The sequence below is a fragment of the Hyaena hyaena genome, unplaced genomic scaffold (genome assembly GCF_003009895.1).
Source record: "Hyaena hyaena isolate Hyena2069 unplaced genomic scaffold, ASM300989v1 scaffold_259, whole genome shotgun sequence".
In the NCBI taxonomy this organism is placed as follows: Eukaryota; Metazoa; Chordata; class Mammalia; order Carnivora; family Hyaenidae; genus Hyaena; species Hyaena hyaena.
Window position 1 is genome coordinate 1,543,166 of NW_024080886.1, and position 27,023 is coordinate 1,570,188.

The 27,023-nt window shown below is 56.8% G+C and overlaps 1 protein-coding gene across 8 annotated transcripts; it reads right to left on the minus strand.

The window, feature by feature from the left end:
- Window positions 1-84: 84 nt before the first annotated feature.
- Window positions 85-17,267, minus strand: LOC120240562 (granulocyte-macrophage colony-stimulating factor receptor subunit alpha-like). Of its 8 annotated transcripts, none has more exons than XM_039245311.1 (12): window positions 17,182-17,267; window positions 12,457-12,563; window positions 11,734-11,835; window positions 8,273-8,415; window positions 7,137-7,260; window positions 4,672-4,801; window positions 4,414-4,586; window positions 2,947-3,080; window positions 1,824-1,850; window positions 1,276-1,411; window positions 506-602; window positions 85-173 (listed from the first exon to the last, which is right to left on the minus strand). In XM_039245311.1, exons 1-12 carry the CDS (start codon window positions 17,208-17,210, stop codon window positions 128-130), a joined length of 1,248 nt encoding a protein of 415 aa, XP_039101242.1. In that variant the 5' UTR covers window positions 17,211-17,267; the 3' UTR covers window positions 85-127. The 8 variants fall into 8 exon arrangements, with proteins under 8 accessions (XP_039101242.1, XP_039101241.1, XP_039101244.1 ...); XM_039245310.1 differs by having other exon boundaries at window positions 105-220; XM_039245313.1 differs by lacking the exon at window positions 12,457-12,563 and having other exon boundaries at window positions 105-220.
- Between the last annotated feature and the right edge of the window lie 9,756 nt (window positions 17,268-27,023).

Consider the following 27,023-nt stretch of genomic DNA (forward strand, 5'->3'; position numbering starts at 1 on the left):
ATCTCAGCGGCCCCGCCCCCTGGATCTCAGAGGCCCCGCCTCTCATCTCAGGGGTCCCGCTCCCCTGGATCTCAGCGGCCCTGACTTGCCTGGACCTCAGACTCTGGTTTCCAGAGCTGGGAGATGATTAATTTCTGCTGTTTGTAGCCATCTGGCTTGTGGTCATTTGTTTCCTGCGGCCACAGGAAACTCAAACAGCCTTTCATTACGATAAGTGTCCCTGTGCAAGGCACGCGCTCTGTCTCTGTTCCGGCAGCGGCTGCCGCTGTTCCCTTGGGCTCCCGGGTCCAGGGTGCCCGGGGAACCGGGGTGCGTGCGGCCGGCCGGCGTCCCCCCCTTGTCCTTGGGCCGCGTTCCCGCGCAGTTAGCCCCGCGGGAGATGAGCGCTGGACGCCCAACCGGGACGCGGGGGGCACTGAGGTGGTCCCCTGGTCCCCACGAGGCCCCGGGCGGCTCGCACACCAGTGGGATCTGGGGGCTCCGTCCAACCCGCTACTGCCGTTACCTTTTCAGAACGCAGCTGAGAATCAGGGCACAGACGAGGGTCCCCAGCACCACCAGCACGTAGACGTGCACAAAGCTGGCTGCGGGTTTCGTGGAGCCTGGGGAGACAGGGGGCACAGCGTGTACCCCTTAGGACCGACGGGGAGCACAGGGCCGGGCATTCCCTTGCCAGCTGGCCGCTGAGCAGCAAGGCTCAGGGCGGGAGGGGGAGTCGCCAGGCATCCATCCGGAAACCTTCCCCTAAAGTGCTCTCACACTGGCACCATCTGATTTACAAATGGTCATGAAACGGGCACCTGGGGGGCTCAGTGGGTTCAGCACCCAACTTCGGCTCAGGTCATGACCTCACGGTTCGTGGGATCGAGCCCCGCGTCGGGCTTTGTGCTGACAGCCCAGAGCCTGGAGTCTGGTTCAGATTCTGTGTCTCCCTCTCTCTCTGCCCCTTCCCCGCTCATGTGCTCTCTACCGCCCCCTCTCAAAAACATTAAAGAAAAGGCACCCCAAAATGAATTTTTAAAAAACGCACCATATAAATAAGCAAATAAATTTTAAGCCCCTAACAAATAAAAAGGGACCAAATACATACATACATGGAAAAAAATAAATTAATAAAAATGAACCCCCCAAAACACACTTTTCCAGGCATATAGGGCTTGAACAAAGTCACCTTGCAAAGAGCATCGGACCAGGAGTGATGGACCATTTCCGGCTGGAGTGGCCGGTTCGGGAGGCAGCAAGGACCCCCGGGTCCGGGCTCGGAGAGGCACGTACCGAACTCCAGGGGCTGACTCCAGGGGCCCCACCGCTCGGCCCGGGCGTCCGAGGTCCGAATCTTGACAGTGTGCTTGGCTCTTGGCTCCGGACACGGGAAGTTGTATTTATTTTCCAAGTCCCCGGACACGTCGATCTTTGGACAGAAGAGAAGAGTTTGAAACCGGGGTGTCCCGTGTTCCGGAAAGAAGGGCCCAGGGCGATCCTTTTCAAGGGTACCGCCCTGGAAAGTTTGCTTCTGAGCTCGACCCTTTCCTCACGGTGCCGGGCCTCAGAACCATCTAGAAGGGTGAAATCGACCTTTGTGAAATCGACGTGTGTCCTGTGCATTAAAGACTTTTCAGGGAGAGGGTCCCAAAATCACTGCGTGTATATGAGTGATATGAGCAGAGATGTTAACCGAGTTAACGCCCATGGGACAGAGGACGGTACTGGGGTCACAGTGTCCCCGGGACTTAGGACATCGAGGGTCTCCCAGTAGAGGTGCTTTGAAGGAACAAACCGGTTTAACCCTCAAAGGAATATTCTGAGTCAGAGTTTTAACTCACCAGTTGATTTCCAGTGTGTTCCTTGTTCTAGAAAGAAAAGACAAACAGGACTCGGTTTACTTGTTTGCACTTGGAAGATTGTTACAGTTTTCTTCCGGGGTCCCCTGTGAGTGCAGTCAAGGGTCCCCCCAACAGTCAGGGCTACATGAGGGCACCGCCTTCGCCTCCAGTCACGTGCTCCCAGAGGGACGGAGGCAAGGATTCGTCCTCAGCAAGGGAAAACGTGTCCCGATCATGCCGTGGGCTCAAACGCAGATGCTGACGGGTCCAAATAAGGGCCCAGGTGGTCATGGAGAGGACTGTCGTCTTGTCTACACTGGGTACACGTAGATGTGGAGGAGAGGGTTAACCCTTGTCTACACTGTGTGCGGGTGGTCATGGAGGAAAGAGTCCCCGTCGTCTACACTGGGTCCGGGTGCGCACGGAGAGAGTCCCCGTCGTCTACACTGGGTCCGGGTGCGCACGGAGAGAGTCCCCGTCGTCTACACTGGGTCCGGGTGCGCACGGAGAGAGTCCCCCTCATCTACACTGGGTCCGGGTGTGCACGGAGTGTCCCTCGTCTACACTGGGTCCGGGTGCACATGGAGAGAGTCCCCCTCGTCTACACCGGGTCCGGGTGCACAGGGAGGGGGAGGCCCGACTTCCCTGCCTCTGCTTGCGCGTCTCCACACCCGAAGGCCTTCAGGGTCCAGCTGGGGGTGTGCCCGCGTGTGGGGCTGGTCCCGGCGGCGCCCCTCCTGCCCAGGGCCCCCTCCGCGCGCCGCCCACCCCGCTCCCGCACCCCGCGCCCTCCCGCGTCCCAGCTCCCCAGCTCCCCAGCTCCCCGAAGGTTCTGAGGCTGGACGCCCCTCGCCCCCCGCCCGCCCTCCGGCTCCCGGAAGTCTCCGAGGCTGGACGCCCCTCCCCGCCCCCTGCCCGCCCCCTGCCCGCCCCTGCGCCCTCCCGCGTCCCTGCTTCCCAAAGGCTTCCCGAAGGCTCTCGAAGGCTGGACGCCCCTCCCCCCACCCTCGCCCTCCGGCGGCGCGGCCGCCCTGCCCGCCCCTCACCCCGCCGCTCCCGNCCCCGCCCGCCCCCCCCGCCCCCTCGCGCCCTTCCCCCCGTGCCCCCCCCCCCGCGGGCTCGCCTGCTTCTCGATGTGCAGCTGATACTTGAAGTCGCGCGCGGACAGGGCCTGGCGGGTGCGCGGCCTCCCCCAGGCCACCAGGCAGTGGGACGCGTTGCAGTTCACGGAGACGTTGCGGGGCGCGCTGTACACCTCTGCAACCAGGCCCAGGACACACCGGGGTCACACCCGCGTCTGCCCGCCGCGCCGCCGCGCCGGCCCCTAGGGGTCACCGGGAGGCGCCCGTCGTGGGTCCCCGCGTTCTCCCTTGGGGACGGGACCGAAGGGGACCCGGGCTGGCGAGCAGGGCTGGCCACGCGGGGGCTGCGGGGAGGGGCCCGGGAGCCCCCAGCGAGGGCAGGGCACTAACGGGGGTGCGCGGGGACGGGGCCCCCATGGGGACCTGAGGGCGTGGCTTCCGAGGGGGGGACAGGATGCGCGACCTCAACCACCAGGGCCCCGGGTCCTTCCACAGAGAACGGACCTCGCGCGCTGGGCTGCACCCAGGATCCCCTGTGTCTCTGGTCTGAGCCCGAGGCCTGGGCTCATTCCTCACCCCCGGGGGGCGGGGGGGACGCGATCCCATCAGGAAACCCACCCAGCCCCCCGCCCATCCCCGCCCCCAGCAAAGTCACAGGAAAGCACTTCAAGTTCAAAGCCACCAATGCCTGGCTGTTTCCACGGTAACCGGCCCCCAGCCAGTTCTGCTTTTCCGCAATCGCCTGGTTCACATAACAAAAGGCACATTCAGGGCTCATCCCCCCGGGAAATTCCAAGGGTTTGGTCAGCCCGGGGGCCACCGACGGGGTCGGAGACCCAAGCCTCCTGTGGAGTCAGACTCCCGAAATTTGCAATAATACTGCGCCTTCCAGGGTTAAATAAAAATACTAGAAACATGGGGAGGAAAGAAAAGAAGGTGGGGACCCCCTCCGAAGGAAGGTGGCCACGTCCTGGCCACGGGAGCTTTGGCGTGCTGTCCGGAGATGCACCCCGGGGACGGTTTGTCAATGGGGTCCCCCCCCCAAAAGGCAAGAGAAAGCTGTGGCTTCTGCAAAGGAGCCAGAATTAACCCCCACTTCCTGGTCGAATGTCCCCCTTGGTCACGGACGGGCTTCCGTGTGTGACTGCGTGGAAATTCGCTGCGTGTCCAGGTTGTGCGGGTGCGAGGACCTGGGCTCTGGGGGGCTGGGGAAGAGCCCCCACCCCCACCCCACGGGGGAGCCCCAGCACATCTTTCCAGCACGTGGGATTGATTCAGAGTAGACGGGCTGCTGGCACCCTTACTTGGCCACCTTCTAGAAGGAAGGACCGATAGCAACAGGTGGACTCGGGGTCTCAGGCCTCCAGAACCCGGAGAGAACACACCTCCCTTCTTCCAAACGTCCCAGTTCGCGGCCGGGGGTTCACAGCAGCCCCAGGAAAGGTAGGCAGGTTTCCAAGAAATTCCATCCGGCTCACTCCCCGCCGTGGGACGGACATTGTCCTCACCTATTTTCTTCGTGGACAGAATCGAATCGAAGAACTGGATTCCGATGTGTCGGCTGGTACCGTTCACCAGGAAGTAGTTGTAGAAACTTAACCATGACAGGTCGTTCACGTAACACCCCACGTGGGTTCCGGAGGCTTCTATGTACTGAGGACACTCTTGTACAACTTTTTTCCTAGAAGATTGAAAGCGTTCAGAGAACAGGCCTGGCCGCGCCCACACTGTGCTTTTCCGGGGGCCCACGTGGGCCCCACACTTACTTTGAGTTTTGAATATACAAAAAATACTGCACGTCCTCAGGAGCCGCCGGACCTCTCGCCCAAGTGCAGTTCATGAAGCTCACGTTGTAGATAAAACAGGAGAAGTTTTGGGCCGCGGTGTCCTCCCCACCTGCGAAGACACGGACACGGAGCAGCCGTGGGAGTGTACCACGTGGCTGCACCGTCGGAACGTCTACCGCACATTCAAAGAGTGGTTCATTCCGATCCTTCTTAAACATGTCCAAAAAATAGAAGAGGAAACACTTCCAAATTCCCTTAATTTTTTGTTTAAGCTAATTGTTTATTTAGAGAGAGACAGAGGTAGGAAGGGACAGAGAAAGATGGAGAGAGAGAATGTAAGCAGGCTCCATGCTGACGCAAGGCTCAAACGCGTGAACTGTGAGGTCACGACCTGAGCCGAAATCAAGAGTCAGATGCTTAACTGAGCGAGCCCCCCAGGAGCCCCCCAAATTCACTTGATAAAGATGAGATCACCCTGAGAACAAAGTCACACAAAGACAGAAGGAACGAAAACCGCCTCCAGGTATCCTAAGAAACACAGAGGCAAAAACCGTGAACAAAATGCTAGCATGCAGATCCAACGGCGCACTAAACAGATGGCAAGTCATGACCGAATGGAATTCCCCCCCCCCCGCAGGCAGAAATGGTTAAATATATGCAAATCAATGAATGAGTTGCACCACGAAGAGAATGAAACCAGAAAGAAACACGTGATTGTCTCCGTCACTATAGAAAATGTCTTTGACAAAATTCAGTATCCATTGATGATAAAAAAAAAACAGTATCCATTCATGATTAAAAAAAAAAACTCCCGATAAAATAGGCAAAGAAGGAATTGGCCTCAACACAATAAAGGACACACATGAAAACACCATAGCGAAGAGCAAGGGGAAAAAATGGAAAGCTTACCTTAGAAGGTAAGAAACAAGGCAAATGTTTGCACTCTCACCGCCTCAGTTTAAACATAGTGTGGGGACTCCTAGCCAGAGCAATTAGACAAGAAAAAGAAATAAAGGTATTCGAATTAAAAAAGAAATAAGATTATCTCTGTTTCTTCATAATATGATCATATGTGTAGAAATGCCTGAACACTAAACAAAGAAGCAAAAACACTCTCATCAGAGCCAGTAAATAAATGTAATAAAGATGCTGGATACAAAATCAACAGACAGAAATCAGCCGTATTTGTATAATCTAACAGCGAGCTGTTTAGGAAGGGAATTAAGAAAATAATTCCACGGGGCGCCTGGGGGGGCTCAGTTTGTTAAGCGTCCGACTTTGGCTCAGGTCATGATCTCACGGTTTGTGGGTTCGAGCCCCGCGTGGGGCTCTGTGCTGCCAGCTCAGAGCCTGGAGCTGCTTCGGATTCTGTGTCTCCCTCTCTCTCTGACCCTCCCCTGCTCACGCTGTCTCTCTCTCTCTCTCTCAGAAATAAATAAAACATTAAAAAAATTTAAAAAAAGAAAATAATTCCAGGGTGCCTGGCTGGCTCAGCTGGCAGAGCAGGTGACTCTAGACCTGGGGACTGTGAGTTTGAGCCCCTGGTTGGGGGTAGAGATGACTTAAAATAAAAGTAATTCAACAAGCTGAATAGGGCAAAGGATCTGAACAGACATTTTCAGAAAAAGGCATAGGAACGGCCAACAGCTACATGGGAAGATATTCATCATCACTCGTCTTAAAGAAATGCAAATCGAAGCCACAGCGGGCTATCGTCTCACGCCCGCTACGCGGCTCTTATGAGAGAGGCTAGAGATAAATACGGGAGGGGATGTGGAGAAAGGTGAGCCGTGGGCACTGGCTGAGGGGGTGTAAGTCAGTGCGGCCACGGGGGAGAAATTAGGAAGTTCCCCTAAATATTCAGAACAGAACTCTCGTATGACCCAGCAAGCCCACTTTGGGGTCTATACCCAAAGGAAACGAAATCTGTATCCGCAAAAGATATACGCACCCCATGGTCATTGTGGCCCGACTCACAATAGCCAACGAGCGTGCGGAAAACGACCTCAAGGGTGTCGTTGAATGGATGGATCAAGAAGGCATGGCGAATACACAGAGTGGAATAGTATTCACTTACATAAAGAAGGCAATCCTGCCATTTGAGGCAACGTGGATGAACGTGGATGAAAACGTGAAAGGCGTTATGCTGAGTGAGTGAAGTCAGACACGAAAGAGAAAATTGGGAGTGCCTGTATGTGGGGTGTGAAATGGTCAAAACTCATAGAAACGGAAAAGAACGGTGGTTTCCAAAAGTCGGAGGAAGGGATCATAGCTTAATTGCAGCAATTATTTATCAATGTGTTTTTATCAAAATTTGAAGTTGTATACCTTGAATTTATACACCGCCTATGGGTCAGCAATATCTCAGTAAAGCTGGAAAAAACGGACGGGATCTACCTTGAGGCTAAGAATGGGCAGAAAGATCACCGTCATGGTTTCCCTACCTGGGTTAGTGTACACCAGTTTTTCTGTAATCAGTCCTTGGGTGGTATTGACTTTAACCATGAACGTGACTCCCCCATGGAGAGAATAATCCAGAAACTTGCAGTGACATTCTTTGTTCTTGAGCTAAAAAGATGCAACCAATCAGCGCATTAGGAAGCCCTTCTTTTCCTTCTCATCTCGGTGTTGTTTGCTGGCCCCCCGACCCCGTGAAGCCGCCACCACCCGGGTACCTTGTGTGAGTGGGCGTTGGCGTGCCAACGTGTGCGTGGGACTCGATCTGGCAGCCGGTAGTGTTGTTTAGAGAGCGGAAGAGAGGCCTTGTTTCAGGGTGGCCCTAAGTCACAGGGGTCTTGTTAAAATGCAGCTTCTGGGGGCGCCTGGGGGGCTCAGGTCATGACCTCGCGGTTCGTGGGTTCGAGCCCCACGTTGGGCTCTGTGCTGACAGCTCGGAGCCTGGAGCTGCTTCAGATTCTGTGACTCCCTCTCTCTCTGACCCTCCCCTGCTCACGCTGTCTCTCTCTGTCCCTCAAAACTAAATACATGTAAAAAACAATTTTTTAACGCAGATTCTGGCTGCGTGTGATGCAGGTGGCAGCGTGGGGTCTGCATTTGTCACAAAGCTCCAGGTGACGCCGATGGGCCCGAACTCCGAGCATCGACATCCGTCATCATTCTCAACGCCACGGAGATTAACACACGCTGTTCCGTGTCAATTGTGTTTTCTTGTCCTATGTCATCGCCCTCAGCCACTCACAGGCCTCACGTGTACGTTCTGCCCAGTGAGTCCGCTGCCTGTGTTCTCATCGAACACTCGGGACTGAGACCACTTCTTCCTTGGAAGTTCCAGAAGCATCGCGTGCCCGACTGGAAGCTAACCTTGCTGCGCTGGGTGCACCGACCCGCTGGCTCGCCTCCCGAGTCCCTCCTAGGGCGGCAGAGCTTTCCCAGGGTCCCACCCAGTGTCACCCCATAGGAGCCTGGAGCTGGGCATCCTCCCCTGGGTGCCCTGCACCCCCTTTTCTTTTGGGGTTAAGACATTCTCCAAGGAGCTGCCGAGGCCCCCAGGGAATCAGGCCACCGGGCACCTCCCGGACATGGGCGAGGGCCCCGTGACGGACGGTCGACTCCACCTTACCTGCCGTCTGATCTCTCCTTTCTCCTCGTGGATCATCACGCATTCGAGGGACGTAGTGTTTTCTGCGCAGTCCCAGCTCAGTTCCATCGTCCTGGGGTCGAACTTCATCTGTAGGCCGGGGACCCCTTCCACGGCTGGGGGATCTGAAAGATGTGCCCGCGGATTCAGAAATTACCTGCTTTCGCGTCTTCGCCCCACACCAGCTGAGCCATCCCGGGTCGTGTAAGCAAAGATCCAGGCTGGGCCACGCTGTGCCGTTCCCCCGTCCCGCCCCGAGTGGCCCCAGGGCATTGGCACGGCCTCAGAACCTGCCCCCTTGCCCATCGCCGCCGCCTGCCTGGACCTCCGTGCCTTTTCTCCGTGTGCAGGAGCCTACTGTGTATGTGAGTCACGACCGACCGGGTGAAAACGAGCACAGACTGTTTACGGTGAGCTTCCACGCTGAGGGACTTGGTGGCCCCCGCGGCCTTTGTCACACACTCGTGGGAGGGGCGGCCGGCTTCTCAGAGGTCAGGAGGGGCCCCTGGGCTGCGCCCTGCGCAGAGGCTGCGGGTCTGGGGGGCGTGTGGGCGGCTCCCTGGAAGCAGGGCGCCCCCTGTGATAGGTCGGGACAGCGGACCCGGCTTCCCCTGGTTGGTCCTGACGCGGAAGTGGTGTCAGAAGGTAGGGACGCTGTCACTCAGGGATCACGACCCGGACATTTGGGACCGGATGTTCCAGGAAGGCTGGTCCCGGAAGAGGAGGGGCTGGTCCTGAGAGAGGAGAGGCTGGTCCCGGAAGAGGAGGGGCTGGTCCCGGAAGAGGAGGGGCTGCTGCCAGAAGAGGAGGGGCTTGTCCCGGAATAGGAGGGGCTGGTCCCGGAAGACGAGTGGCTGGTCCCAGAAGATGACGGGCTGGTCCCCAAAGATGACGGGCTGGTCCCCAAAGATGAGGGGCTGGTCCCAGAAGACGAGGGGCTGTTCCTAAAGACGAGGGTCTCGTCCCCGAAGACGAGGGGCTGGTCCTGAAGATGAGGAGCTGGTCCTCAAAGATGAGAGGCTGGTCCCCAAAGATAGGGGCTGGTCCCCGAAGAGGAGGGGCTGGTCCCTGAAGAGGAGAGGCTGGTCCCGGAAGAGGAGGTGCTGGTCCCGGAAGACGAGGGGCTGGTCCCGGAAGAGGAGGGGGCTGGTCCCGGAAGAGGAGGGGCTTGTCGCGGAAGAGGAGGTGCTGGTCCCGGAAGACGAGGGGCTGGTCCCGGAAGAGGAGGGGGCTGGTCCCGGAAGAGGAGGGGCTTGTCGCGGAAGAGGAGGTGCTGGTCCCGGAAGACGAGGGGCTGGTCCCGGAAGAGGAGTGGCTGGTCCTGGGAGATGAGGGTCTTGTCCCCAAAGATGAGGAGCTGGTCCCGGAAGATGATGGGCTGGTCCCCGAAGACGAGGGGCTGGTCCTGTAGATGAGGGGCTGGTCCCCAAAGATGAGTGTCTCATCCCCGAAGACGAGGGGCTGGTCCTGAAGACGAGGGGCTGGTCCTGAAGACGAGGGACTGGTCCCCAAAGATAGGGGCTGGTCCCCGAAGAGGAGGGGCTGGTCCCTGAAGACGAGGGACTGGTCCCCAAAGATGATGAGCTGGTCCCCGAAGAGAAGAACTGGTCCCTGAAGAGGAGAGGCTTGTCCCAGAAGACGAGTGGCTGGTCCCGGAAGAGGAGGGTCTGGTCCCGGGAGATGAGGGTCTTGTCCACAAAGATGAGGGCCTGGTCCCCAAAGATGAGGGGCTGCTCCCAGAAGATGAGGGGCTGGTCCCCAAAGATGAGGGGCTGGTCTCCAAAGATGGGGGGTTGGTCCCAGAAGATGAAGGGCTGGTCCTGAAGATGAGGGTCTCGTCCCCAAAGAGGAGGGGCTGGTCCCAGAAGATGACAGGCTGGTCCCCAAAGATGATGAGCTGGTCCCCGAAGAGAGGAACTGGTCCCTGAAGAGGAGAGGCTTGTCCCGGAAGAGGAGGGGCTGGTCCTGGGAGATGAGGGTCTCGTCCCCAAAGATGAGGGGCTGGTCCCCGAAGAGAGGAGCTGGTCCCTGAAGAGGAGAGGCTGGTCCCCAAAGACGAGGGGCTGGTCCTGAAGACAAGGGGCTGGTCCCCAAAGGTGAGGGTCTAGGCCCCGAAGACGAGGGGCTGGTCCCCAAAGATGAGGGTCTAGTCCCCGAAGACGAGGGGCTGGTCCCCAAAGATGAGGGGCTGGTCCCCTGGGCAGTTGCTGTGGGTTCGTGGGCCAGACCTCTGCCACTGTCTGTTTGTATATTGAGTCTCTCAGCCCACGTGGTTGGTGCCGCACACCCACATCCGCCGTTATCCGGCTCCCGCCCCACCGCACGCAGACCGCCCGCCTCTCTCCCAGTCTCCACGGCCTGAACCTGACTCGCTTACGTCCCGAGTTTCTTGACCCTCCTCCCTCCCAGGCACCCGCTTGTTTTCCTGCACATGTTCTCCTCCTTTCCCGGCACAGACGGTAACGGTCGTCCATCCCGAAGGCGTTTGTGGGGTTTGGTCTTGGGCTGTGGGGACCCCGAAAGCTGCATATGCCCTCGGGCTCACGCCCAACCAAGAAAGCCTTCAATGGTCAACAGACATCCGATGACACAGATATGCCGAAGGAACCTCTCCTGCCTGGACCGAACCCGCTTGTGCCCATCCCTGGACCCCGGACTCGGAGTGAGCGGCATTCATCACACGCGACGCACACGATGAGGCCGTGCTGGACGCTACAGACTTTGTGCAAGTCCGTGAAAATGCCCCGAGGTCCTCTGCACGGAGGGTGTGGAGACCGTGTTCACCAACCCCCTCTCTCCTTTCTCAGGCTGGCCAAGACGGATGCGTGGACCTCGTCTACACCTTCAGATCAGAGCCCCTTTTAGAACGACACACATGAGTCCGAGTCCCGGCTCTGCCTGTCGCCAGCCACGGTCACCAGCACGTCCCCGAACGTCTCCATTTCTTGGCGTCCAATGGCACTGAATTGAGCAATAGCACGTCTGCCCTCAAGAGGTCGGTCAAAAGTCGCACAAGCCAAGTGTATTTTGAGGAAGTGTATCCCCGACCCTGGGAGTGTTCGCGGAGAACGTCCCCTGGGGAACGGTGGGGGTTCCCAGTGTCCTTACCTGGTCTCCTTACCTGCGTCTCCACGCTCCAGGGACATGGCCGCTCTTCCCCAAGTCCTGACCATCCGGCGGGGTCCCCATTCCCCACGTGTCTGACCAGCACCGTTTTGTTACCCACGTCCCAGTCAGCCCCGTATATCCTAGGGACCCTCACCACTGTCCCCCCAAACCCGAGTGAATTTGTCCACTTTTATCCTTCCCTAAGTGGCGACGGGTGGCCCGATAAACAGGCATGAAATGCAGTTGGACTCACATGTCAGTCAGGATGTGTCCCCAGACACAGAGGACACGGACAAGAGGTGGCCGGAAAGGGCCACACACGTTCACACTCTTACCGTGGCGCCCCTGAGTCAGGAGTAACACGGGGTCCAGCAGCATGCAGAACAGGATGGTCATCACCAGGGGTCCCGGGGGGTGGCCGAGAGGATGAGGAAGCCCTGGGGGAGGGGACAGGCACACTCAGGAAATCAGCTCTCATGAGGGCAGGATTCCTCAGGGGTCACTGCTGGGTGCGCAGGGTCAGCAGGTTACAACCAGCCTCAGGGGGTCCCCAGACCCAAGGGCATGTGCTGTAGCCACAACACGGGCTCCAGCCCACCCGGTGTCTGCCGAGTCCCTGGGGTAAGGTGACCACATGCTCTGGCTTCATTCCGGTCTGCAGTCTGGTGGAGAAAGTGGACGTCTCCGTGGCCATTATAGCGTCCACCATGCTGAGATCGGGAGGTACACTCTCTCGGGATGTTATTCTGTCCACCAAGGTACCATGATGCACTCACTCTCTAGGGCTCAGGGATGAGTCCAGGGCGGGCATCGATGTGACGGGCATGTTGCACACAGAACAACAGTGGAGACAGACAATCAGGGCTGCATCCAGGCTACTGGACCCTGGGTCCACACGGTTGGCCTCCAGGACACGACTGGACCCTCTCTGACCGGGGTCTCGGTGGAGCACAGGCTCCCCAACCCTTCCCCAAGGGGATTCCAGTTCCACCTGCAGAGAATGGCCCGGGCTGTCTACCTAGTCCACACCCCGCATGACCAAGAAACCAGGAACTCACTCGCCAACTTCTCTTTTCTCCAGAATCCGCTTCCTGTGAGAGGCGGGTTGCAAAACGATACCCCCACACGGCGTGGATGGAGATTTACCAGTGTCCCGTGAATCCACCTACGAATTCACACATCCGCCTTGTTTCAGGCTTCGCTCATGGTTCGGATGAGTCTTGAAGCCACGGCTGATAGGTCACAGTACTTGGGAAAAAATGACACCCACTTGTATTGGTTTCTCACTATTCTGACTCTTTTTTTGTTCATATATTTTTCATTTTTAAATTTTTATAAAAAAATTTAATTTTTTAATTAAAAAGATTTTTTCTGTTTATTTTTGAGAGAGAGACAGAGACAGAGTATGAGTGGAGGAGGGACAGAGAGTGAGGGGGACACAGAATCCAAAGCAGGTTCTAGGCTCTGAGCTGTCAGCACAGAGCCCAGTCTGCGGCTTAGACTCACAAACCATGAGATCGTGACCTGACCTGAAGTTGGACACTTAGCTGAGTCCCCAAGGCACCCCAAAAATATTTTTAATAGGAGTATAGTTGACACACGCTCTGACTCTGTCTTAATAATTAGAATGGATTTGGGAGGAGTAGAAAAAGAAGTGATAGGCCAGGTTTCCATTGTGGTAATATCAATTTTTGGAGGTTTCTCTCTCTTTTTTAAACTTTTTTATTTAAACTTGAGTTTTGCAACCATAGAAAAGCATATATTAAAAAAAGTCGAAAATAAAAAGTGGTAAGTGCACAGAGAGATATGGAGGAGTTTAAATTATTGACTAAGTGAAAGAAGCCAGCTTGAAAATGCTACATCCTATATTGATTCAAATTCTATCACATTCTGGAAAAAGAAAAACTATGGAGTCAGAAAAAACTTAATAGTCGCCAGGGCTTTGGAGGGGGGCCGACGGACAGGTGGAGCATAGGTTTTTAGGGCAGTGAAACTACTCTGATATCATACTATAATGGTGGATCCCTATCATTATACATCTGTCCAAACTCAAAGAATGTCCAACACCCAGAGTTACTCTGATGTAAACCGTGGGCTTTAATCAATAATCGTGTATCAATATTGGCCCGTCGATTATAACAGCTGAGCCGCACTGATGCCGAATATTAATCATGAGGTAAACTAGGTTCAAGGGGAAACATATATAAAGGAATTCGCTGTACTTTTGACTTGAATGTCTCTGTAAACCTAAAACTGTTCTTAAAAAAACAAAGTCTATTACAAACTTTTTCAACACATAAGGACAAAAGCAAAGGGCTCTGGTCACCTAAAGCTGCACGCAACAGGACATACCTGATGCTATGTTTGGGTTTGGGGTGGGGTCTTAGGGTCTGCTCACCATCTCCCTGGTCGTAGTTTTGCTGGGGTCTTTCCTTGGCTATTGCTGTTGTCACGTGTCATGAGGGTCTTATGTCTCTAACTATTTCTCTCCGTCTCAGCCACTTACTGCCTCCATTGTTCTTCGTGTCTTTGTGTTCCCTGTGACCTCATCCTTTTAACGCCTTATCGTTTCTGGGAGGTTCGTCTCTGTCTCTCATCACACATGATCCCATTTTCTGTAATTTCTTTGCGTTTATAGAGTTTATCTTTTCTAAACACTCCCTGGGGGCTGACGGAACAGCCGCAAACTTCCTTCCTTCCCTCCCATTTCTCTTCCCTCCTCCTTCCATCCTTTCTATGTTCCTTCCTTCTTTACCTTCTTCGTCCTGCCTTCACGTCTCCCCTCCCTCCTTCCCTCATTCCATCTTTCTTTACTTCCCTCCCTGGGTCCCTCCTTCCTGTTTGTCATCCCTCACGGCGTCCATACTTTCTCCCTTCCTTCGTTCTTTCCCTCCTCCCTCCCTTCCTTCTTCTGTCGCTTCCTTCCTTTCTCCCTTCCTTCCTTCACTTCTTCCCTCCTTCCTTTTTCCCTTTTTCGTTCTTTCCTTCTCTCTTTCCTTCCCTCCATCTTTCTTTTCCTCCTTTCTTTCCTCCCTCCTTCCCTTCCTTCCTTCTGCTTTCTCTTCCTTCTCTTTCTTTCCTTCTCTTTCTTTCTTAAGTCTTCCTTCCTTCCTTCCTTCCTTCTTTCTTTCTTTCTTTCTTTCTTTCTTTCTTTCTTTCTTTCATTCCTTCATTCCTTCCTTCCTTCCTTCTTTCTCTCTTTCTCTCTCTCTCTTTCTTTCTCTCTCTCTCTGTCTCTCTTTCTTTCTTTCTCCTTCCTTCCTTCCTTCCTTCCTTCCTTCCTTCCTTCCTTCCTTCCTTTCCTTCCCTCCCAATTTCTTCCTTCCTTCATCTGTCTTTCTTTCTTTCTACCCATGCATCCATGTATCCATCCATGCATACATTCATCAATGCATCCATTTATCTATTTGTGCATATCTCTCTCTCTACCTATCTACCAATGATTTTCCTTCTTTCTTTCTTTCTTTCTTTCTTTCTTTCTTTCTTTCTTTCTTTCTTTCTTTCTTTCTTTCTTTCTTTCTTTCTCTCCTTCCTTCCTTCCCTCCTTCCTTCCTTCCTCTTTCTTTCCCTGTTCCCCCCTCCCTCCCCTCTCCCTCTCAGGCATCTCCTTCACCAAGTTCCTTCCCATTTTGTCCTGTCCAGTGTCTGCTTTGCGGCCGCCTCCTCCCAGCCGGCCCCTGTGCACGGCTCTTCCTCTCCATCCAGGCCCCTCTGCAGCTCGGCTCCCACCCGAAACGAGTGTCTCCCTTCCATGCGTGGCTAGTTCAGCACATTTGGCGCCTCCATTTCCAACTCTGCCCGGAGGCCCCTCCCTACGGGGCCCCCAGCCCACTGATCCGACCCCACAGACCTCGGAGCCGTGGGGCTCCTTCCGCACATTTGCTCACCAGCTGCCTCCTCCCCACTCACCCAGGGCAGTGACGTGTGGCCTGTGTATTGAGGTCGACTGGCTTGTCCCGAAGCCCAGCCCCTTGACCCCTGCTCTGCACCCGTTTCTCCGGCTCGAGCCCACAGATACAGAATCCAGCCGCCTCCACAGGCCAGGTTGCACATCTGGCCTCAGCTTCCTGCCTCCCACCCTCCCCGAGCCCACCCTCCACGCAGGGCACCCCAGTAGGTATAAAAAGGGAAATAAAAGCCGCAGACCAGACCTGTCCCAACGTCCCTGCCTCCCACGCACCTTGCAGCCCAGCGTCATGGGGAAGTGCCTGGCTTCCTCCCTCTGCAGGGAGGCCGAAGCCTGCTGCACCCTGCGCTTCCCGGCTCTTCTCGGGGGTTCTGGGAACTGAGGCGGGGGTCCACACCACACCTCAGGGGCTCCCAGGGCAAACCAGGTCTTGGTCTGGGCTGAGGCTCCCGTTTGCCTTTGCTGTTCCCACCTCCTCTGTGCCCTGATTTTCACATCTGCGATCTGGGCTTGCACCCGAGCTGCCCTGAATCAAGAGGGAGCCGCATGATGCTACAGGGCGGGGGGCGGGGGGGTGCATCCACCCCCACGAGCTTCTTGACTCCATTTCCCCCTCCTTTGGGGCTGCGCACGCAGCAGGTGCCTGGGGACGCACAGCCCTTCCCCGTGCGTTGATCGAATGCCCCTGAGTTACTGCACAGAAACCCCCCTGGGCCTGACAGGTTCCCCATTCGGCTTCCCCCGCTCTGAGCCCTGCCTGCTTCTTCTTGCTCATCGTGATGGAGCAAAGTCATCCACTTCTGTAAACTGGACTTTTAAAAAAAATCCCAGAGCCAATGACCGGGGTATCACGTACCCACAGGCCGGTGGGCATGGGGACCGGCGGCTGGGCTGCTGCCTTAATTAGACGGTGAGTCACACCCGGGGGCTTTTGGCCAAGGATGTTGCCAAACCCGCGGAGGGTATTTTGGGCAAAGCGTCAAGTAAGTTGCGCCGTGATTTCTCCGGCTCCCGGGTGTGCACAGCATAGGCCGCCTTCCACCTGCGTCCCCGTCTTCCCCGCTCACGCCCGGCCCCGGGGGCACTTCCCACCAGCCTCACAGGGCACACGACACCCAGGGAGCCTCGGCTTCATCGAATTTCTCTTTGCCTTGACTGCTTAAAAAGAGGCAAAACGCACATGGTAGAAAATTCTCCCTTTTCCAGGCTCGGGGGCGACGTTCGGGCATCATGTCCACCTGAGCCAGGAGGTGCTGGAGCCTCCAAGGGGGACCCCGTCTGCGCGAGGCCATGGTCCTTCCTACAACCTGCCCTCTGCCTGTGTGTGCGGACACGACGGCCGCGTGTTTGGGGCGAATGCAGACCCGACAGCCCCGCCCTCTGTGCGTTCCCTGCCGACCACTTTCCCTTCTCCTTTCACTTTGCACCAGACCCGGTTTCTTCCCCTTTGCGGGAACCTGCGCTGCGCATGCAGGCGGCTACATCTGGGCGAGGAGGTCACGCTGCTGACCCGGGCGAGCCCTGCATGGGCTCCGCTGTGCACCCCCAGGCCGCCGGCCACGGACGCTGTCCGTCACCGAGCTCCGGCAACCCAGGGACGCCTGTCACCCAGGGGCCCCCCAGCCGCCACTCGCAAACGCATCCCAGCCTCGGGAGGACGTGCAAAGTGGCCCCCGCGTGCACCTCGGGCCCAGCCTGGTCCCCGTGCGACGTGGCTGATCCGACCTTCCGACCCCGGGAGCCCTAGGAACTTCCCCACGTCTGCGTGCACACGACCGCCTGGACACCCCCATCCCGCACCCCGATGCTCGAGGACCCGCGGCGGGAGCGGCCGCAGGGCAGCTTTGAGGCCCGCACAGGATGGGCCCCTCCTTACCCCAGGGCGGCAGCCTCTGCTCCGGCCATCTGCTCTGTGTCCCGGCTCCCCGGCGCTCCGCCATCTGGCCGCTGTCCGTGGACGCTGTGTGCGGCGTCGAAAGTGGGGACAGTGATTGCACTGCAGGGACATTTCACCCCGAGACTTCCCGTTTCTGCTCAGCGCCCGCCCCCTTCCTGTGCTGTGGTCTCATTCCAGGCAGTGAGGACACCTGGTCGGGGGTCCTGGGCCTGTGGGCTCTGGGGGGTGACACGCTCCCGGTCCCCCAGGAGCCCCTCCCGCTCAGCGTCCACCCGGACGCGCTCACCTCCCGAGCTGGCGCTGGCTGCCGACCGTCCCTCTGCTCAGGCCGCGGGACCTTCCCTGGCCGGCCCTCCGACACCCAGTGCCTCCGAGCTTCACGGGGTCGTGGGTTCCAGCCCCGCAGAGCGGGTGGGAAGCGGGGGTGCAGCTCACGGCGGGGCCAGAGGGAAAGGCCACGGGGACTGCACACATGCACACGGCCCTGCGTGTCCCCAAGGAGGGGCCTTGGGGGGGTCATCTGGACCCCGAGGAGTGGAGGCGTCGTGTCCGCCAAGAGATGGATGGATGGGGGCAGACGCGTGGAGGGAGGGGCTGGCTCTGCGCAGGTGCCTCTCTCTCCACGACGATGCCAAGGTGACCCTCGGGTGACCCTCCCTCGTTAGCAGTGGGAAGAGCAGGGGACGGACACGGGCGGCTCGCACACCGGCCACGAGTCACGGTGAGCATCATCGGATGCTGGGCTGCGGGGGGGGGGGGGGGGGGGGGGGCCCAGGCTCGCGCCCCTTCCTTGGCGAAGGGCGTGGGGAGGAAGAGAGGCCGGTTCAAGCGGCTCCTTGGTGGAAACAGGATGTGGAGTCTCGGCCGTGAGGGCTCAGAACCAAGGGAGAAGTTTGAATTCAAACTGAGTTTGAGTCTGACTTCCTTTCCCGCTGGGAGCGACGTTCCGGATCTTTCCACCATGTGAGTCTCCGGAGCTTGAACGAGCTCACAACACACATCCACGGGGAAGACTCAACTCAGCCGGCCTGGCTTGTGCCCACGCTCACCTCGGCCACTGCTGGAAAGTCAGCCACGACTCTGGAAACGTCCAGCCTCCCACGCGGGTCTCCCTGTGGCCGTTCCCCCAATGCAGGGTTCATGTCACGACCTGGTTTGGGACATGGGTTCGGGCCTTGCCCTTCGTAGGGGCCGCTGACTGTCGCAGGTGGGCCGTGGGGACCCTCCACGGACGTGACTGACCCCAGTAAAACGCCCGGACGCCAAGGCGAGCTGAGCGTTCCCGGCTGGCCATACTTCATGCACGTGGCCACACGTGGCTGCCGGACCACGTAAGAACCATCCACGTGTCCCTGGAGACCTGGAACCTGGAAACTCACACCTCATCTCTGGGACTCTGAGCCGCGCACCTGTGGGTTTCGCTGATTTCCGTCTGTATCCCTTTGGTGTATTAAAGCAGAGCCAGAGCACAAGAGCTTTGTAGACTTTTCTGCGAGTCGTGTGGAATCGTCGAAGCCAATACGGTTTCAGGGCCAGGACACGTCTCCCCTGTCACGAAGACCGCCGTGTCTGGCTGAGCGTGACACACACGGAAGAAGTTGAATAACTATTGGTCTGAAGGAATGACAGCACGACGCTTCCTGGGACCCCTTGATTGCCTCTTTTCTTCAACGGCTTCGGCCTCCGTCTTTCTAGATTTGCTCCAAGTTCCCATTGGGATGTGGGAAGGTGGGAGGAGGCTGAAGGACCCAGCCTGGCTCGGGGTGGCTTCCAAGGGTCCCATGGGACTGCCTGGGGAGAGCACAGAGGTCAAGAAGGGAGGCCGGAGACCAGGGTCCTCCAAGGTGACCACACACAGTCTACACTGCCAGCAACGGGACGTTGTGTAAGTATAACAAAACACACTACATGTTCTCTTTTCTTCTTTCTCTGTTTGGGACTGGGAATTTTATTTTTTTTAAATATTTTTTATTCATTTCTAGGAGAGAGAGAGAGACAGTGTGAGCAGGGGAGGGTCACAGAGAGAGGGAGACACAGACTCTGAAACAGGCTCCAGGCTCCGAGCTGGCAGTCAGCACAGAGCCCGACGCGGGGCTCGAACCCACGAACCGCGAGATCATGACCTAAGCAAAAGTCGGACGCTTAGCCGACTGAGCCACCCAGGCGCCCCACACCTCAACTCTTTTTTTTTTTTTTTTAATATTTTTATTTATTTCTAGGAGAGAGAGAGAGACAGTGTGAGCAGGGGAGGGTCACAGAGAGAGGGAGACACAGACTCTGAAACAGGCTCCAGGCTCAGAGCAGGCAGACAGCACAGAGCCCGACGCGGGGCTTGAACCCACGAACCGCGAGATCATGACCTAAGCGAAAGTCGGACGCTTAGCCGACGGAGCCGCCCAGGCGCCCCAAGGGACCGGGAATTTTAACTGACATAGGAGGTTTTAACCTTTGCGAAAGGTTAAGGGTAGCTTTTGCTGTAAGGTCACATTCTGAGAACTGAACGTGGAAGTGATTGGCGTACCACAGTCTTCCAGGAACTCACAATGCAGAAAAGGGTAAAGTTTCCCCTAAAGCCCCTACCCTCCTCCCCACTGGATGTCACTGCAGCCGGGTGATGGATGTGCGGGGCTGGGTGCCCCCAGGGCCCGGGGTCAGGTCACCACGGCTGCACGGCTAGTGCCTGTCGCTCGCTCCCAGGAGCTAGTTTGGGCCCGAACGTGCAGCTGGAGACCCGGGCACTGTCTTCTCTGTCCTTTCCCGTGTCGTGTTTCTGGACGACCGCTGCCCGTCAGAGCCTCCCCTTCCACCCGTGGGATAAACTGTGCACGATTAGAAACGTAGGGGGAAGACCAGCCTCCTTCCCTTAAAGACGAAAGTAACACAGTTTGTCAAGCAGACTTGCTAAGCAATTCATGCGTCTGCCAGTGGTGATGGCGGTGATGGCGGTGATGGTGGTGATGGTGGTGGTGATGGTGATGGTGACGATGATGATGGTGGTGATGATAATGAAGATGATGATGGTAGTGATGGTGATGGTGGTGATGGTGATGGGGATGGTGATGATGATGATGGTGGTGATGAAGATGATGATGACGGTGATGGTGATGATGGTGATGATGGTGGAAGATGGTGATGATGGTGGAAGATGGTGATGATGGTGATGGTGATGAATATGATGATGGCGGTGATGGCGGTAATGATGGTGGTGGTGATGGTGATGATGATGATGGTGATGATGGTGATGATGATGGTGAAGATGATGATGATGGTGATGGTGATGATGGTGGTGATGGTGGTGATGGTGATGGTAATGGTGATGAAGATGATGATGGTGATGATGATAATGAAGATGATGATGGTAGTGATGATGATGGTGGTAATGGTGATGATGGTGGAAGATGGTGATGATGGTGATGGTGATGAATATGATGATGGTGGTGATGGCGGTAATGATGGTGCTGATGGTGGTGATGGTGATGATGGTGATGGTGATGATGGTGATGGCGGTAATGATGGTGCTGATGGTGGTGATGTTGATGATGGTGATGGTGATGATGATGGTGATGGTGGTGATGATGGTGATGATGATGATGATGGTGATGATGATGGTGAAGATGATGATGATGGTGATGGTGATGATGATGGTGATGATGGTGGTGATGGTGGTGACGGTGATGAAGATGATGGTGAAGATGATGGTGATGAAGATGATGATGGTGATGATGGTGAAGAAGATGGTGATGGTGATGATAGTGGTGATGATGGTGGTGACGGTGATGATGATGAAGATGATGATGATGGTGATGGTGATAATGGTGATGATGCTGGTGCTGCTGCTGCTGAAGATGAAGATGGTGGTGATGATGGTGATGATGGTGATGGAGATGCTGATGATGATATAGTGTCACTGAAAACAAGCAAAGCTACAAAACTCTGTCAGAGTGACTCCCATGCCCCACATTCTGGGCCAAGTTCTGGGACCACAAGTTTGCTCCTCAATCTGCCATAGTCAGAGTTCTCCACAAAGAAACACAACTACTTGAATGTGTGCGTGTGTGTGTGTGTGTGTGTGTGTGTGTGTGAAGAAACAGATTTACCTTAAGGAACTGGCTCCCGTGACTGCAGGCTGGAAGGTCTGCCAATCTGTGGGGCAGCCCCACAGGCTGGAGACCCGGGAAGACTTGATGGTGCCGGTCTCGTCTGAAGACCCTCAGGAAGCAGAATTCATGCTTGTAATATCTGACTCGGGGCGGGCGGTGCTGGTATCTTGTGTCGTCAGGCTGGCGTCCGTGGGGCATGACGCAGTTTCCCAAAGTCCTCATGGCCCTGGTCCCTTGGTTGTATCAGCAAAGGAGGGCGGAGGGGAGAGAGGAGATGCCTTCCCGTGATGGTGGCGGGGGGGCGGGGGGCGTGCTGACCAGTAGGTTGGACAGATCCTCAATGTCCACCTCCCAAAAGGAGCAGATTGGCCACAGAGAGCTCTGTCAGGGCCATAAAGCCAGGCAGCGACGCTGCGGGGTGTGCTTGTGTGGGAGTCGATGGACGTGTGGTGTGTGTTAATGGGGCCCATGTGGGGGCGCCTGGGTGGCTCATTGAGTTATGTGTCCCACCCTTGATTTCAGCTCAAGCTGTGATGTCACAGTGTATGGGATTGAGCCCCGCATTGGCAGCTCAGAGCCTGCCTGGGATTCTCTCTCTCTCTTTCTCAAAATAAATAAATAAGTTTTAAAAAAAAGGGGGGGGGGCACGTGGAAGAAATTTTGAAATCACGTGAGCCCTGAGTCCCTGGAACACCTCGATCACAGTCTGACGCAGCAGGTCAGCTGGTCCGAGGGTCTGAAGGCCGAGCAGCCCCAGCAGGGGTGGGACTCTGGGCACCCGGTGCATGGGCCACTCTGGGGGAGTGCGGGTCAGATTCACACTATCGCTGACGGTCAGGTCAGATGTCCTGCCTCCCTCCCCCCCCCCACCGTGAGAAGGGGCACGACGGCATTTCAGGCGCGGGTGCTGGGGTCGGGGACTGTCATCACAGAGGATCACAGCACACGCTTCTGGGGGCACCGAGCAAAGACGGGAGGCGTGGGTTTGAGCCATAGGTGGCAGGAAGGGGACGCCCCTGCGTCGAGGGGGCGGGAAAGGATGTCAAGAGAGCGATTTGTGCAGGAGCCCACTGCTCAGCTCCCCGCGGAAGCTGAGGCGACGGCTGGAATCGGATGGAGAAGTTTTCGGGTTCCCGGCAGGAAACACGCAATTATCAGCTCCTTACAAATGCAGTCGCTTTGCACACGACCTCAGAGGGAGGCCCACGGTCAAAGGATGGGACGGGGTTGAAAGCACACACACACACTCCTTTGCACACACACTTGTGCTCACCCACAAGCACACCCCCCAGACACACACACACAAGAGGCCGAGGGTCACAGGCAGACACTGGGGATTCCCAAGCACCTGCCACAGCACGTGACAATGGGCTGTGGCTCCCCCATGAACAGTGATGAATGCTCAGCGCACGGAACAGCATCAAATCAGGAACAGCAGCACTAAGACCAGGCGGGGAACCTCCCAGAGAGCAGAATCCGGAGGTAGGATGCTTGGAGGGGGGCCCGGCGAAGCTGGCTCTCAAAACTCCCCACGCGCTCAGCCTTCCGTCTGTCAGTGCTGTGATGATGGGTGTCGAAATCCCAGCCGACAATTCGCTGTGAAGTCACCGGGGGGAGCAGGTGAGGGGGTAGAGGGTCAGGACAGTGGGCGGGGGCTGTGCACGGGGCCTCAGGTGTGGCCCCCTGTGCAGAAGCCTCAGCCCTGCAATGCTGATTTTCACCAACAAGGGACTCACCCTGACCCTTAGTCTCTTCATTGGGAAACGGGAGGCTATTCCCCCTTCCTGCAATGCCTGGTGGGGTCCATTCGATTCATACGACAAAACTCTGTGTTTCGATGTGGGAAGTGTGAGGATGTCCCTTGATCTCTCGCCCCCTTTGACTCCTGGGCCATCAGTTCTCTGTCCCTTATTGTGAAATCACCAGCTCCGCCGGGGCCCCGCTGGGTCCCCCACCCCCAGCCATGCCGGGAAGCTTCCCCCAAACCCTCAGCAACAGCAGCACCAGGGCTCACCTGCCGGGTTCCCACGTCGTGGGGTCACTGTCCTTTGTTACATGAACTCCAATAACTTCAAAATCGTTGTTTTATGTTGTATAGGGGTGAATGGTACCCGCCCCCCAAGACATGTGCCACCACTGGAACCTCAGAATGGGACCTTATTTCACAAGAGGCTGCTTGTAATTATAGTGACTTATGATGAGCTCATCCCGGGCGAGGGGGGCCCCGAATCCAACGACACGTGTCCTTGTAAGAGACGGAGGAGGAGACACAGACGCAGAGAGAAGCCGCGTGAAGACGGAGGCAGAGACGGGGGGACGCGGCCACGAGCCCGGGGACCCTGGGGCCCCAGGAGCTGGGAGAGGCGGGAAGGACCCTCCCCTGGGGCCTCAGGAGGGAGCTCAGCCCCGCCCCCGGCATCTCAGCGGCCCCGCCCCCTGCGTCTCAGCGGCCCCGCCCCCGGCATCTCAGCGGCCCCGCCCCCTGTATCTCAGCGGCCCTGCCCCCTCATCTCAGCGGCCCCGCCCCCTGCATCTCAGAGGCCCCGCCCCCATTGCAGCGGCCCCGCCTCCATCTCAGTGGCCCTGCCCCCTGGAAGTCAGAGGCCCCGCCCCACCTCAGTGACCCCGCCCCATCTCAGCGGCCCCGCCTCCTGGAAGTCAGAGGCCCCGCCCCATCTCAGCGACCACGCCCCCATCTCAGCGGCCCCGCCCCCATCTCAGCGGCCCCGCCCCCATCTCATTGGTCCTGCCCCGCCTGGGTCTCAGGAGTCCCGCCCCCCGGGTCTCACCCTGGCCTCCAGGCTGGGGGACGATAAAATCCTATTATTTTGAGCCTCCCAGGTGAATACGTTGTCACCACCCCCATCATAAACTGACACATGCATCGTCTTGTTTGCCCTTGTTTGTGTCAGACGCGGGGGTCAGCCAGGGGTCAGCCAGGGGTCAGCCGGGGGTCAGCCGGGGGTCAGCCGGGTTCCCACGACCCGGTCTCCACAGGCAGCAGGCGTCTCTGGTTCCATCTTCACCGTCCTCTGCGAGAAGGTCGCACGCCCGCATTCCTGAGGGCCCCCCCCCCACAGCGCCCCCGGTGTGGACTGTTTATTCGGTGATGCTCCTCTCGGCCTTTCCAGAAACAGGGCTGTGTGTTTCCTGAACCCCCGGACAGAAGCCCCGAAGTGCAGACGGAGGGATTCCCCCCAAGAACTCAGCTGTAAGATGAATCCCAACCCCGGGGTGTCATCCGTGGCCCGTGGACGTGGGGAGGGTGACATCTTTCCTTGGCTTCACACGTGGCCGGAGGCAACGACGGTGTGAGAGATACGGGCCTTCCCGGCCTCGTCTCCTGGCTCCGGCCGGGACGCCCCGTTTCCTCCTTCACAACGAGACACGTGAGTGTGCAAGGGCCTTCTGTTCTCCTGACCTTGGGTTCCCTCTGACCTGACGGCCGCCGTGGTCTCTGCGTGTCGTCTGTTCCTTTTCTTAGAGGCAGGAACAGGCGTCAGCAGGTCGGTGGGAAGAAGCCAGAAGCTCAGTGACGAGTGAGGAAGACGGGCCCGAAGCCACAGCCCAGCTTCACTGGAGGCACGTGTGAAGCCACTGATTACGTCAGGGTGTGCGAGACCGTCTCCACTGCAGGCACGTGTGATGCCTCTGATCGTGTCAGGGTGTGTGAGCCCGTCTCCACTGCAGGCACGTGTGAAGCCACTGATTATGTCAGGGTGTGCGAGGCCGTCTCCACTGCAGGCACGTGTGCTGCCTCTGATCGTGTCAGGGTGTGTGAGCCCGTCTCCACTGCAGGCACGTGTGCTGCCACTGATCGTGTCAGGGTGTGCGAGCCCGTCTCCACTGCAGGCACGTGTGCTGCCACTGATCGTGTCAGGGTGTGTGAGCCCGTCTCCACTGCAGGCACGTGTGCTGCCACTGATCGTGTCAGGGTGTGCGAGACCACTGAGGGGAGGCTCAGAGAGTGAGCCATTGGGGGCACGGTGACAAAGCACAAGGGATGGGTCTCCCGTTGCGCCCGGAGAACCCAACGTCGGGACTTTGCGTCGACCACAAATGACAGACGTCCGGCTGGGAAAACAGAGAAGACTCTTCTGCGCCGTAAGCTATTCCCAGGGAAGAGTGTTTCCTCGACGTTGTGCGTAGTCATTACGTTGCAAGGCGCTGATTCCACAGGCCGTGGGAGGGAAGCGGCTTAGCGAATGCGGTAGACCGTTGGCGTGTTCACGGCGCCACGCAGGGGACCTTGATGGCTTTGTTTCCCAAGGCTCTTTGCTGTGGAGACCTACTCGGGGACTCGCTCCCGTCCTCGACCTCAGCTTCGGAAGCTCATCCTGCAGCCCCCACGGATGGAAACCCGCCCGCTTTGTCAGCCGGAAGGCACCAGAATCTCCAAGCAGCCACCCAGGGCCTCCTAGAAGCAAGACTGCCCTCCGGGAATCCAAGGTCTCCTTCGATGTCTCTGGGTCATGCGCCTTCGGGACTTTGATTCTCTACTGTTTTCCCTCCTTTCCAAGAGGAAATATGCAAAGCGGGGCTGGGATCTTGACTTTCAGCGACGCACTTACGTGTATGGCCACTCGTTGGACACGTCCCGCCACCCACGGTTTGACCTCGTGATGATGAAATTCCAATTCCTCAGGAGGAAGGCAGCTTCATTATTTAAAGTCTTAATATTCCATTTTTTTCAGAGTTCCATGAAATACATTCCTTTTCCTTAGAAAGTCAGCGGATTGAAAAGGACAAATAAATAGAAGCGCCCGGGGACGACAGTGGGGTTCGTGTCCCACTCTTGATCTCGGCTCAGGTCATGATCTCGCGTGAGAGTGAGCCCCACGTCGGGCTCTGTGCGGAGTGTGGAGCCTGATTGGGATTCTGTGTCTGTCTCTCTCTGCCCATCTCTGACTTGCATTCTCTCGCTCCAAAAAAAAAAAAAAAAAAATTATTAAGTAAAATTTTTAAAAAGCTGAAATAAATAACTGATACGTTGGCAAGAAAGCTGAATTTTTATTTTATTTTATATTTTATTTTTTAAAAATATTTTTCTTTATTTCTAGGAGAGAGAGACAGTGTGAGCAGGGGAGGGTCAGAGAGAGAGGGAGTCACAGACTGAAACAGGCTCCAGGCTCCGAGCTGGCAGTCAGCACAGAGCCCGGCGCGGGGCTCGAACCCACGAACCACGAGATCATGACCTAAGCAAAAGTCGGACGCTTAACCGACTAAGCCACCCAGGTGGCCAAAGCATCTTTTTAAAAATTAAATTAATATTTAAATTCTGGTATAGTTAGCATACAGTGTAACATTAGTTTGAGCCGTACAACATAGTGATTCAGCACTTCCCTATGACACCCCGTGCCCATCACCACAGGTGCATCCTCAACCCCATCACGCATTTAACCCATCCCCCCGCCGACCTCCCCTCTGGTGACCTCTGGTGTGTCCTCTGTAGTTAAGAGTCTATTTCTTGGTTTGACTCTTTGTCTATCTTCTTTTTTTTCCTTTGTCCCTTTGTTTTGTTGAAAAGACTTTTCTCTCCCCATCGAATGGCGTTGGCACCCTCATGGAAAATCACCCGACTGGTGGCTCAGTCCGCTGACTGTCCAACTCTTGATCTCGGCTCGAGTCATGATGTTGGGCTCTGTGCTTGGGAGCCTCTGTTCCTCTCCCCCGTTCACTCGAGCTCTCTCTCTCCCTAAAATAAAAAATAATAATAATAAA

Bases quoted from the DNA above. Each gene is read 5' to 3' on its own strand.
- LOC120240562 (XM_039245310.1), bottom strand. From the start codon at position 17,210: ATGGCCGGAGCAGAGGCTGCCGCCCTGGG. The intron at 12,564-17,181 runs GTAAGGAGGGGC...GTGAATTCGTAG, and splicing joins GCAGAGGCTGCCGCCCTGGG to GTGGATTCACGGGACACTGG. The intron at 4,587-4,671 runs GTAAGTGTGGGG...TCAATCTTCTAG, and splicing joins TTGTATATTCAAAACTCAAA to GAAAAAAGTTGTACAAGAGT.